Source organism: Leopardus geoffroyi, chromosome A2 (assembly GCF_018350155.1).
Source record: "Leopardus geoffroyi isolate Oge1 chromosome A2, O.geoffroyi_Oge1_pat1.0, whole genome shotgun sequence".
Classification (NCBI taxonomy): domain Eukaryota; kingdom Metazoa; phylum Chordata; class Mammalia; order Carnivora; family Felidae; genus Leopardus; species Leopardus geoffroyi.
In genome coordinates, this window is record NC_059331.1 from 79859660 (window position 1) to 79873655 (window position 13996).

Sequence of the window (13996 nt, forward strand, 5' to 3'; positions counted from 1 at the left end):
CAGAATTTAAATTTAACCCACATCTTAAACTGGCAAAGCCTTGCGCATTTTTCCCTTACATCATACCAAAGAACAGAGAACCATCCATTGTCTCTTGTGTTCTGTGCTCTCTCTCTCTCTCATGTGTTTATTAATTTGCCTGTTGCGATCCAGGTACTGTGTGGTGAGGATACTATCTCTTGCCCTGGTAGTGTTTAAAATCTTCCAGGAAGACACGAAAAAAAGAATAATTAAAATATTGTGTTCTGTAACAGAACATGATGAGGCATTATGGAGGTACATAAGACAAACACAGGACAGGAACTTCTCCTCAGCCAGGAAAATCAGGAAATACTTTCTAGGAGAGGACCTTGTTTGAGCTTATCCTGAAAGATAAGTAGCTGTTGATTGTATCTGAACACTTTCACATAGTGGAGACATTTTACACATAAAATACATAGAATACAATAGACAAATAGATGAGGAAATTCTAGAATAAAAATAATTAGTTACATTAAGGTTGATACATAAAGGTTTATTAATAGATATATGTACAATTTAAAAATGTTGCACATTTTCCTCTGTTTCTTGGTCATCAGAGCAAGGAAGGAAATGCAGTGGTTATGAGACTGACAGTTTTCATAAGAGGAAAGTAAACTAGTCACTCTAAACTTCTTGGTGCTGAAGATAAATCTAACAAGAACCAAGACATTTCTGAGATTTTATTCTTCTTGCAAGCTAACAAGTTAGCCAGCCATTTTCATAGTGCTTACAGAAGACATGAGACTCCCGAGTCAGAAACAAAGGATTTTATTACTTACAGCACCACAAGCAGCATGTACTCATGTTCATACTGGTTCCCCTTACCCTCCAAATCCCACAAGGGCCATGTGGAGGCAGGCCCAGGTGGACGCTCTGCACACCATGGAGCACCAAGCTTAGGAAGCTCTAATCTTTTATGGGCATGCAGCCACACCTCCCCGCCTTTGTTCCTGAGGGGACATGCTTATCATACTGGACAGAAACCACTGCGCCCTCTTCTCCAGAAGGAGATGGTATGTCTGTTTTCCAAAGTTACTCACTTTGGAAAACCTTGAAAGGTAGTCTGGAACAAAGGCTACCAATGTCTCTGTTTAAAAGATGTTCAGATAATCTGGTTGGTTCTGAACAGGATTTTCTCATGAGGTGTTACAGTCATGCTGAGGCTGCAGTAATCTGAAGGCTTGACTGGCCCAAAGGATCTCCTTCTCTCATCATTTCACTCGCTGTTGGAAGGTCTGAATTCCTCATGCTGTTTGACTAGAGGCTTCAGTTACTTGCCATATGAGCCTCTCTACAGGGCTGCTCTCAACAAGGAGCTAGCTTAGCAGACAGAGGGGAGAGAGAGCAACCATGATAGAAGCCAGCGTTTTAATAAGACGATGATAAGCCCCATTCTTTTTTTTTTGATACTCGTATCTCTTGGGAAATTACATTTAACTTGAATTTTGGAAATCTTGGTACTTTTGTATTTTAATGTTTGGATAAACCATTAATAAAAAGATAAGTTTCTACAATCAACTTGATATATCACGTCAATAAAAGAAAGGATAAAAAGCATGTGATCATTTCAATAGATGCAGAAAAAGCATTTGATAAAGTACAACATTAATTCATGGTAGAAACCCTCAACAAAGTAAGTTAGAGGGAACGTACCTTGGCATAATAAAGGCCATATATGAAAAAAAAAACAAATCAGCGAACATCATATTGAACAGGGAAAAATTGAGAGCTTTTCCTCTAAGGTCAGGAACAAGACAGGGATATCCACTCACACCACTTTTTTTCGTCCTGGAAGTCCTAGCAACAGCAGTCGACAACAAGAAGAAATAATAGGCATCCAGATCAGTAAGGAAGAAGTAAAGCTTTGACTATTTGAAGATGACCTGATACCACATGTAGAAGACCCAAAAGATTCCACGAAAAAAACCTGCTAGAACTGATAAGTGATTTCACTAAAGTTGTGGGATACAAAGTCATATACACAAATCTGTTGCATTTCTGTACATCGATAATGAAGCAGCAGAAAGAGAAATTGAGAAAACAGTCCCATTTACAGTTGCACCAAAAATAATAAAATCCCTAGGAATGAATTTAACCAAACTGGTGAAAGACCTGTACTCTGAAAACTACAAACACTGATGAAAGAAATGGAACGATATTCCATGCTATGGGTTAGAGAAAAACACTGTTAAAATGTCTATACTAACCAAAGCATAGGTTTAAAGCAGTCCCTATCAAAATACCAACAGTATTTTTCATAGAACTAGAACAAACAGTCCTAAAATTTGTATGGAACCGCAAAAACCCCCAAATGGCCAAAGCAGTCTTTAAAAAGCAAAGCAAAGCTGGAAGTATACAATTCCAGACTTCAAGTCATGTTACAAAGCTGTAGTAATCAAAACAGTATGGTACTGGCACAAAAATAGACACATAGATCACTGGAACAGAGTAGAAAACCCAGGAATAAACCCATAATTATATGGTCAATTTCCAATAAAGCAGGAAAGAATATGTAATAGGAAAATGTCTCTTCAACAAATGGTGTTGGGAAGGCTGGACAGCCACATGCGGAAAAATGAAACTGGACCACTTTGTTACACCATACACAAGAATAAACTCAAAATGGATTAGAGACCTAAATTGAGACCTGAACCCATAAAAGTCCTTGAAGAGAGCACAGGCAGTAATTTCTCTAACATTGGCTATAGCAGTATTTTTCTAGATATGCCTCCTGAGGCAAGGGACATAAAAGCAAAAATAAACTGTTGGGACAACATCAAAATAAAGAGCTTCTACAGAGCAAAGGAAACAATCAAAACCAAAAGACAATCTCCTGAAGATATTTACAAATGACATAACTGATGAAGGGTTAGTATCCAAAATATATGAAGAACTGATACAACACCCAAAAAACAAATAATCCAATTAAAAAATGGGCAGAAGACATGAACAGACATTTCTCCAAAGAAGGCATCTACCTGGCCAACAGACACATGAAAAGGTGCTCAGCATCACTCATCCTCAGGGCAATGCAAATCAAAACCACAATGAGATATCACATCACACTTGTCAGAATGGCTAAAATCAAAAACACAAGAAACAACATGTGTTGGGTGGGATGTAGAGAAAAAAGAAACCTTCTTGCACTCTTGGCGGGAATGCAGGCTAGTACAGCCACTGTGGAAAACAGTATGGAGGTTCCTCAAAAAACAGAACTACCCTCCAATCCAGTAATTGCACTATTAGGTATTTACCCCAAACGAAAAAGCTAATTGAAATGGATACACGCACCCTTATGTTTTTTGCAAGGTTATTTACCATAGACAAACTGGAAGCAGCCCAAGTGTCCATCAGTAGCTGAATAAACAAGATGTGTATATGTACAATGGAATATTACCTAGCCATAAAAAGAATGAAATCTTGCCATTTGCAGCTATGTGGATAGAGAGTATAATGCAAACAAGAATAAATCAGAGAAAAACAAATACCATATGATATCATTCATTTCTGGAATTTAAGATACAGTTGAGCAAAGGAAAAAGAGAAGGCCAAACTAGAAACAGACTCTTAACTGTTCTGGTTTCCGGAATGAAGGTAGGGTATGTGTGGGGTGGGGAGTGAAATAGGTGATGGGGATTAAGGAATACACTTATGATGAGCATTGGGTAACGTATAGAATTGTTGAATCACTATATTTAAATTTTTTTTTTTTGATGTTTATTTTTGAAACGGAGACAGAGCGTGAGTCGGGGAGGGGCAGAGAGAGAGGGAGACAGAATCTGAAACAGGCTCCAGGCTCTGAGCTGTCAGCACAGAGCCTGATGCGAGGCTCGAACCCATGAACCGTGAGATCATGACCTGAGCCAAAGTCGGATGCTTAATCAACTGAGCCACCCAGGCGCCCCTGAATCACTGTATTTTATACCTGAAACTAATATAGCACTATATGTTAACTCTACTGGAATGAAAATAAAAACCTTAAAAAAAGATAACTTTCTTTCTTTATGACATTTGACAGCTATAAATCATCATATCTGGAGTGTCACAAACCTTTTGCTGATTGGGCTACGTTAATGAATTCAATTACACGTTGGGTCAGTTAGTTTTACCATCTTAAGTAGCTCTAGACCCTACCCTGAATCCTGGCCTGCTGACTCATTAATCTGTGTCATTAGTTGTAGTGGGTTTGGATAATGGCAGAACAACAGTAAACACTTAGGTGGCACTTAATATGTCCCCATGTGTGGTTCTGAGCGAGTGACCATAGGGGCAAGAGTAAGCCAGAGAAAAAGAGCAATTTGCTCAGTGTTACTAGCTAGTAAATGCTGGTGTGATTCAAATCATAATCCTTTTTGAAACACATACCTGAATGAGTAATTGGTAGTAGGCAAGAGCTTAAAATTATTTGTTGGACTTTATATTAACATTTCATATATTCAGTGTCTCTCAATCTATGTGTTATACTTAAATCTCTGGCTCTACTGCAAAAATTGTTTCTGCATTTATCTTATTTTATGCTCAAGTGAGTTTTGTTGTTACTTCTCTTGGTCATAGGTAAATAGGAACCCTCTTTTGAAGGATTTTCCTTTGCTCTGAGTTTCCCTGTAGTGTTCTCTCCCATTCATTAGTGTTACAGAGACTATTTGGTATAATGACAGAGATTATATTCATGAGGTTTTTTTTTTTTTTTTTTTTTTTTTTCTCAGTTTATTTATTTAGTTTGAGAGAGGGGAAGGGGCAGAAGGAGAATCCCAAGCAGGCTCTGTCCTGTCAGCAAGGAGCCCGATGTGGGCTCGAACTCAAAAACCGTGAGATCATGACCTGAGCAGAAGTCAGATGCTTAACCAAGGCACCCAGGCACCCCCTTTTCAATCCTTTTAATCTAGGAATGAGCCTCCTCTTCTTATAGTTCCCTGGCAACTTTAAGTCTGATGCTGCCTGTAGGTTTTTCACAGAGGCTTTTCTGTTCTTGCTTTGTCAAGAATTTTGATCAGGAATTCATGTTGGACATCAGGAAATGGTTTTTTTTGTGTGTTTATCTAGCTGATCATATGGTTTCTAAGTTTTTATTCCTGGAATAAACCCCATTTGGTCTTGGAGTATTATCTGTTTTATATGTTGTTTAATTAGATTTGATAAAATTTCATTTCGGTTTTTATATTGCCATCATGGGGAAAATTGGTCTGTAGGTTTCTTACCCTTTGCCAGCGTTTGGAATGAAAGTAATGCTGGCTTCATAGAATGGGATTAGGAGTGTTTCCTTCTTTTCAGTTTTCAGGAAGTGTGTAGAATTGTTAGTATTTTTCCTGTAAATGTGTGAGATTATTCACCAGTTCATTTTTTTATGGGAAAATAAACTACAAACTGATTTTTAGAAAAACAATATAGAGTTATTTAGGTATATATTTCTTGATTAGAGGTTGGGTATTTTGTGTCTTTCACAGTATGTGTCCATTTCATCTATGTTTTCATATTTATAGGCATAAAATTGTTTGTAATACTCTCTTATTATTCTTCTAATAGCTATAAAAGTATGTAGTGGTGTCACCTCACTCATGTTGCTAATTCGTGTTTTCTTACTTTTGTCCATGGTCAACTTAGCCAGTTTATGATTTTCATTTTCTCATAGAGCCAGCTTTTGGTTTCACTGATTTGTTTTTCTATTTTTTATGCTTCTTATTTCACAGATTTTGCTATTATTTTTATTCTTTTTTCCTTCTGCTTACGTTGGGTTACATTTGTTCTGTTTCTATTTTCTTAGTCTGGAAACAGCTTATTGATTTGAGATCTTGTTTCTTTTCTGATGTAGACATTTAGAGCTCTAAATATTCCTCTTAAGTGTTAATGTTTCTAGCAACATTTCACAGATTCTGATCTTTTTTTTTTTAGCATTTATTTATTTTTGAGAGACCAAGAGTGTGCGTGGGGGAAGGACAGAGAGAGAGGGAGACACAGAACCTGAAACAGGCTCCAGGCTCTGAGCTGTCAGCACAGAGCCTGACGCGGGACTCAAACTCACGAACTATGAGATCATGATCTGAGCCGAAGTTGAACACTTAACCGACTGAGCCACCCAGGCGCCCCATCACAGATTCTGGTCTTAAGTTTTCACTTTCATTTAGTGTAGAATACTTTATAATTTCCTTTTGATTTCTTCTTTAACCCATCAGTTATTTTGAAATGGGTTAGTTTCTCAATTTTGTGGTATTTTCTGTTACTCATTTCTAATTTAATTCTGTTGTGGTCTGAGAGCATGCTTTATGCATCTTTTAATTGATGTTGAAACTTGTTTTATGCCCAGTATTTGGTTAATGTTGATACGTGTTCCATGTATTAAAAAATATATATTTGCTGTTGAGTGTTCTCTAAATGTCAATTACATCAAGTTGGTTGATGGTATATTCAAATCTTCCATATTCTTAGTGCTTTTCTGTCTACTTGTTCTATTACCTTTTGAGGAAAGGAACATAGAAATCTTCAGTGATTCCCCAGATATGTCTGTATTATCGTTCTGTGAACAGATTTCTTTTTAGTGTCCCTTCCTTTTTTAAGACTGTTTTGGAAGTGATTCTCAAGTATTTTCTATGACTTTTGAAAGCCTTCATTGGTTAGTGAGAGAAACCTCCCCATCACAGTACTGAGAAACTAGTGTCTATAAAAAAAAAAAAAAAAAGTAATAATATACCTTCAGTGGAAAATAAAGACTTTGCTGCAAATCCTTCCAGACTATTGTATATGACAGAATTCTGAACTTTTGATTCAGTCAAACTGATTAATTTGGGCTCAACAAGGAAAAGGGAGCCCTCTTTATCTTTGACCAATAATTCCAGAACAGCTAAGAAACATCGTTTTAGAATTGTCTTCTTTGGATCCTTAATAGTACAAGTAGAACTTGAGTTACACTTTTCGTGAATGTGCTGGAGGACTAGGAGTCAGAGAAGAAATCAGTGAATGAATGTAATTACTTAATCCATTTTTATTCTCTTGTATTTGTAATCAAATCTAATATTTTCTAACATTCTTTAAAAATCAGAGGAAAACTTCTCAGTGCTAAGTGCATGACCTTTACACTAAATAATACACATAGTGAAATACAAATATGTCAGCCAAACCCCAAAGCCATGGTAGTTGTCAAGTGCTTGAGTCTTTCTGGTACTCTGCCCAATGCCACGAGCAGGGTCTACTCCCGTACTGCCTGTGGTACAGCAGCAATAGGAGAGGCTCTTGTGTAGTCTGTGACTGGTCGTGAGATTCCTTGTGTGCTAGGTGGTGTTCTGAGCCATGGAGTGGCCATCGCTAATGGTCATTATGGGTGCATGCTGTTAGCTGATCTCAGGGAACTGGATAATTTTTTTTGGCAGAGTTCCTGAAGGGTCCATTTTCTCTAATTCCGCGTGTGTTCGTTAGGTTGATGTGGTTGCTCTGCTCTGGGGAGTCATGCTCAACCTTTCTGGCAGCATGAGTATTAGTTACCCTTCTGTGACAAAGAGATTGAGAAATGGTCAGAAGAGACTTATTTTCTGTAGCAATCTGGGAGTTAGGGTAGGAGAATATGTAGAATATAGACTTGAAATTGTCAAATTTATGTCAAATGTCCAAAATAAAAGGATAGATGTTTTAGCACTTTTATTGTATTCAAAAATTGCTTCTCTGCCTCTCTTGTTTAGTTGGCCTGTTTTTAGGTATGTTATTCTTTCTTTTTCTTCTTCTTTTTTTTATCCTCTGCTAGGTACATTATTCTTAGCTCGTCTCTGGGCTCCTGAGATAAATGGACTAAACTAGTAATTTCCTTTCTTCAACTTTCAAAGTCCCATTGAGAAAAGGAGCAGCTGGCTTCTGCTGTGATTACATTGGAAACCGCGCTCTTCTGTTCTTGCCCACGTGGACGCACTCTGGGCTGTTTGAGAATTCAAATCTGAAACAGCATAGTGATACCAATTTCTTCTCTTTATGCATAATTAAATTATTTTTAAACTTAGCGACTTTAATGTTGGCACTAATATGCAATTAAGTAGTCAGGAGCTTTTAATTAAGCTATCAAGTGTTCCCTGTATACTAAGTCCAGGAAATAGTCCTACAGTTGTTGAAAATGAAGCTCATTTCTTCCTGGTGGACACAGTGTGGACTTTGGAGTCAGACCCAGTTTCCAGCCCTGAACCTACTAAGCACTGTCTGAGACTTGTGTCCGCTTCAGCAGTGGAGAAACCGCACCATCTGCTTGGTGGGGTGGTTGTAAGAAATTTCAGAGACACTGGCATTTCCTAAATACTTTGTGTTGTGAGGGGTGCCTGGGTGGCTCAGTCGGTTAAGCGTCCGACTTCGGCTCAGGTTGTGATTTCATGGTTCGTGGGTTTGAGCCCCACATTGGGCTCCGTCCTGACAGTTCAGAACCTGGAGCCTGCTTCGGATTCTGTGTCCCCCTCTCTCTACCCTTCCCCTGCTCACGCTTTGTCTCTGTCGCTCTCTTTCTCAAAAATAAATAAACGTTAAAAACACAATTAAAAAAAAAAAAAATACTTAGTGTTGTGAAATGTGACTTGTTTTTTTGAAGGAATCATTTCCTGTGCAAATATGTCTGGAATTTGCAGCAGGCTCCCTTCTCTTTGAGGTCCCTTCGTGCGTGAAAACTTTGGGCTTTTGGAACCCCTTTGGTCAAGAATCCTCTCTGCTTCATTGAACTTTGCATTTCCCAAACAGACTTCTCCTCTCTTCTTCTCCCCACCCCTGCCATGGAACGTTATGGAACATATTGTAGTTTACATTTCTTTTCATGGAACGTGGTTTGGAAAATAAAGTGCCTAGTACAATGCCCCTAATTTGTACTGGGTAAATTATAGGTTTTTTCCTCCTTCTTTTCAGTGTTAATGTTAATGGTTCAAAACTGAATTGTAAACTCAGAGCCCACTTCAATTTTAGTCTAACCTTCTCAGTAAGTAATCAGCCATTTTGTTCCTCCAGTTTTTTTTTGAGATGTATTTAATAATATATAAATACTGTATAAGCACTGTATAAACTTAAGGTGTACAGCATAATGACTTGATATATGTTTATATTGTGAAATGATTACCACAGCGAGTTTAGTCAGCACCCATCCATCCATTTAATAATTTGCTATATTTTATTCTTCATTTATTATCTTTTAGTTCATATCTTTTACCCAAAATGTTGTTAAAGACTTTGATGTTAAAATACGAGAAATGCAGTGTACTGGTAGGAGAGTAAGAATCTTGCAGTGCAGTGTCTGGTTAAATTCCTGCTTCACTAGTTCATTTAAGTAACATTTTAAATATTCATGAACATTCATAGTATTTCTTGGAAGTTTGCTCCTAGCGCTCTGAAAGATACTTAGATGAGTAAAAGATGTGGTGTAGATACTTCCTGCACCTACTTTGAGCCTCTGAACACTAGGTGGAAACCATGCATGTCTTTCTTGAGTGACTTGTAAGAATTCTGTAGATTTAAGAAGTGAGAAATAACTTTGCAGTAAAAAAGCAGATGTTAAAAGAATAAACAGTAGGAGAGTATTTTGTTGTTTTAGTAAGAAATGAAGATAGATAAAAAGAATAAAAGTAATTTTATGCCCAGAGATATTTGTTGCTAACATCTTACCCTCCTGGATTTTTTTCTTGAGTAGTCCACAAAAATAGTACCATGTTTATACACGCTGCTTTGTAGCTGGCTCATTTTACTTGCACATGCGAAGTAAAGGGCTTTTTACGCCAGATATCTGTGAAAGCACCCTTATCTTTCCCCAGTATCTGCCTTAACAGCGTGCCCTCTCTCACTCTCCAGCCTGTTTCTCAGCAGAAGTTGGAGGTTGGAAGAAGAGTGAGGAGAGGAGCAAGCTGTCTTGGAGGGTAAACCGTTGTACCTTATATGATTCCTTATTGGCTGTGTGTAAACTATTGGTGTATGCAGAATTAGGCAGAGTACGCATCCTTTATTTCGCTGAGTTATGTTATATTGACCCAAAAAGATTTGCATTGAATTTATTGCTTAGAAGAAGAAGAAAAGGTTGTTTGGAAAGATCAAAAGCTGGCATGGGCATATTTTGTACACCTAGAATTAATAATAAATCTGAAATTCTTTGGGCACCTGGTGGCTCAGTCATTTGAGCATCCGATTTCAGCTCAGATCATGATCTCACAGTTCGTGAGTTTGAGCCCCGCGTTGGGCTCTGCTGACAACTCAGAGTCTGGAGCCTGCTTTGGATTCTCTCTCCCTCTCCCTCCCCTCCCGCTCCCCCTCCCCCCCTTCCCCCTTCTTTCCTCCTCCCCCCTTCCCTCCCCCCTCCCCCTCTCCCCTTGTCTCCCCCTCTTCCTCTCTTCCTCTCTCCCTGTTTCCCTCTCCCTCTCAAAAATAAACTTTAAAAATTTTTTAAATAAAAAAATCTGAAATTCTTGTAATGGAGTACTGGATGGTTTGTTTACTTTCTAAGTTAAATCCAAACAAACAAAAAGCCAAGTAGAATGGCAAAGGACATTTTTCTCTTGATGAAAGGTATTTTTGAGAAAAATGTTAGATTATTAAACATATTTTGATCTGATTGTATTAGTTAGAGCTTGATTGCATGGTATCAAGAACTGACAAAAGAGGGAGCTTGGATTAAGCTCAGTTGGTGGAACATGTGACTCTTGATCTCAGGGTTTTAAGTTCAAGCCCCACAAAGTGTAGAGATTACTTAAAAAGAAATGAAGTCTTGGGGCGCCTGGGTGGCACAGTCGGTTGAGTGTCTGACTTCTGCTCAGGTCATGATCTCTGGTTTGTGAGTTCGAGCCCCACGGTGGCTTCTGTGCTGACAGCTTGCAGCAGGAACCTGGCGCCTGCTTCTGATTCTGTCTCTCTGCCCTGCCCTACTCATGCTCTGTCTCTGTCTCTCTCTTTCAAATATAAAGAAACATTTAAAAGATAATAATAAAATCTTAAAAAAAAAAAAAGAAAAACTGACAAAGGAAGAGAATTTATTACTATTTCTCTGAAATTAAAAAAAAATTTTTTTAATAAAAGGTGGCTACCATCCGGTGAAAATTGGAGACCTCTTCAATGGCCGCTACCATGTCATTAGGAAGCTAGGATGGGGACACTTCTCAACTGTCTGGCTGTGCTGGGATATGCAGTAAGTGTTCTTTGTCATTCGTGCATTTCATTTCTGGTCTTTCAACCTTTATAAGACAGGCTGGCTGAGGAGCATAGGTGTTTGTGTGGTGGCCTGAGAGGACGTAGCACAGGCCTGCTCCACCCAGCTAGACATTCCCCCCCAGTCTGAAGTTCTCTTGTCGGTTATCTTAATGTATTAACTTCCTTCTGCTTGTATATCTGCAGCTTATTCAGTGATACTGCATGACATTGGACGTACTGTTCTTCTAGTAATTCATGCATAGCAGAAAAATATTCAAATGTAAAATAATAACATATAGGCCTTTAAATCAGTGGTTTCTGACTTTTTTAAAAAAGTCATGAGCCGATAGTATAAAACTGCACCGCTGCCCAGTGTACATATACATACGTACTAAAACAGAAATGTTAACAGAGTAATACTGACTCTACATGATGAACTCTGACATTTTCCCAGTCTACCTTATTCTTATTAGGAAAAAACACACAACAAAAAAGAGATTATTTTGATCCATGAACCTGTTGCTTAATTATGGCTACACAGTTTGAAAAGTACTGTTTTAAAGGAAAGGTTATTAAATGTTTCTGTTTATTGAATAGATCTTATTATAATGATCACTTCTGATAATATAAAAAATGTGCATTTTTTTTTAAAGGGGGAAAAGATTTGTTGCAATGAAAGTTGTAAAAAGTGCCCAGCATTATACAGAGACAGCCTTGGATGAAATAAAATTGCTCAAATGTGTAAGTACTGCAAAAATGTGAATAATGTAAGAAAAATTAATGACTTAAAATTTTATAGAGGAATTTTTTTAGGTTTTACTTAATTAAAATTGAATTTATTTTTTATAAATTCAAATACTGAATCATTTATTTTTAAAAACATTACTTTTACTAAGACATTTTTGATTGGTATAATGGAAATGACTTTCAGTCTTAAATGCTTCCTGTTCTTGAATTCATTTTTCTTTCCATAGGTTCGAGAAAGTGATCCCACTGACCCAAATAAAGACATGGTAGTACAGTTAATTGATGACTTCAAGATTTCAGGCATGAATGGAATACGTATCCTTATTGACAGTTCTTCTGCTTCCTAATGGCTAAATTATAATGTAGCTTTTCTTTTTACTTTTAAAACACGGCAGTATTTCAAACTCATTTAAACTTCTGTTTCCTGTGCTCCATCACTGTCCGTATAATGCCTCTAGTATGATCACCGAGTGTTGTAAAATGGTATGCCAAAATATTCCCCAATTCCTGCCAATCTGTTTCGGTGTCTTGGGTAATCTCTCTGGGGCCGTACAATTACTCAGCATCCTTCTTGTACATGCTGCTAGCTCTTTGACATTCTTCTTGTCCAAGCACTGGGCTCTACCTTCAGTATCAAGCTGGGGAGTGCCTTACATATGTGTAAGTAGAGAGCAGAGAAAGATTAGCCGCAGTCATCTTTACACATTACAAGGAGCAAAAGATCGGGTGTGTCAAGAGCCAGGGTCTTCCCTTGACTGATCTTTTGCTCCCTCCTTTATATCATGTTTGGAACAGATCTTGATATTTGACCTGCTCAGGCTCCAGAAACCTGAGGACAAAGCCATCGCCCAGCCCAGATCGACATCCTGTTTTTGCATCTCCTAAGCCTTAATCTTCTAGGGAAGCACTCCCTGCATATGTTTGAAGGAGATTCTGTATTTCTTCTAGAGATTGGACTCGAGGGTACTAGTAAGTGCCACTGCCTGCTGCTGTCACCTTGCCCTTTGCCTCAAGATCATTTCTGCTAGCTGCTGAGTGCATTTCCCCCCTTGGTAGATAGGAAGATAGAGCTGGTCCTCTGCTCTGTCCCCAGGTGAGCCTGTCTGTGAGCAGGCATGGCAGCCCCTCCTCCTGTATCAGTTCTGCAAGGCAGTTTGCTGGGATAGCTGACAGGGTCTCTTTGGAGAAACCACCTGATTTATGGGCAAGTATACATTCCAGTGGCTATTCTTACCTTTAAATAAATTGCTCAGAAACCATTATGGTCCCATTTGGTCAGTGCTTAGAACTATTGGCCTTTGGCTCTGTGTCTTTTACTAACTTTAGTCCTTAGTTTGCCATTTTTTATAATGAGTTGGGAAATAAAACTTCTGGCTTTAGATTATCTGTGCATGAATCTGTAATGTTCTCGAACACTGTAGAAATATTTTATTAAAAAAAATACTTAAAGTGACAAATATTGTGGTAATGTGAGTGGTAGATCCAGGTATTGTAGAAAATATTAAATCAACCAACCTGTTTTAATAACCTATCTGTCGGCTTGCAGGGATGAACAGTATATTCTCAAAGGCTTTCAGAGCCAGTTGAAGTTTTCCTGTATGAATGATATGAATATATTTGTATGGTGGACTCTGATGGATCATAGTTCTGGAGAGTCCGTGATTGACTAGAATTTCTATTGGGGGAAAAAAACACCCAGATTCCTGAGATTTCATTATTATAGGTGGGTCTTAGTGCCATGTCTTATATTGTCATCTTGTGTTATTGAAAGCTGCCTATAGTGTTAAAGTTGATCTAGTTCTGCAGTGAAAGATAGTATTGAAGGAAAAGATTAAATGTCTTCATTATGTTTTTTAAATTTCTATTTTATAAAGTGTTCTATGGAATGGAAATTTACTTTTTTATTTGTTTACCGTTTATTTTTGAGACAGAGAGAGAGCATGAATGGGGGAGGGTCAGAGAGAGAGGGAGACACAGAATCCGAAACAGGCTCCAGGCTCTGAGCTGTCAGCACAGAGCCCGATGCGGGGCTCGAACTCACGGACCACGAGATCATGACCTGAGCCGAAGTCGGACGCTTAACTGACTGAACCACCCAGGCGCCTGTGGG

The 13996-nt window shown here is 38.2% G+C and overlaps 1 protein-coding gene across 17 annotated transcripts in view; it reads left to right on the forward strand.

The window, feature by feature from the left end:
• Positions 1–13996, forward strand: part of SRPK2 (SRSF protein kinase 2) — a 258055-nt gene that overhangs the window by 203642 nt on the left and 40417 nt on the right. For all 17 annotated transcript variants that reach the window (XM_045494513.1, XM_045494517.1, XM_045494505.1 and 14 more), the window contains 3 exons: positions 11029–11137; positions 11793–11880; positions 12114–12201. In XM_045494513.1, coding sequence (XP_045350469.1) covers positions 11029–11137; positions 11793–11880; positions 12114–12201 — 285 coding nt within the window. The remainder of the gene's footprint in view (positions 1–11028; positions 11138–11792; positions 11881–12113; positions 12202–13996) is intronic.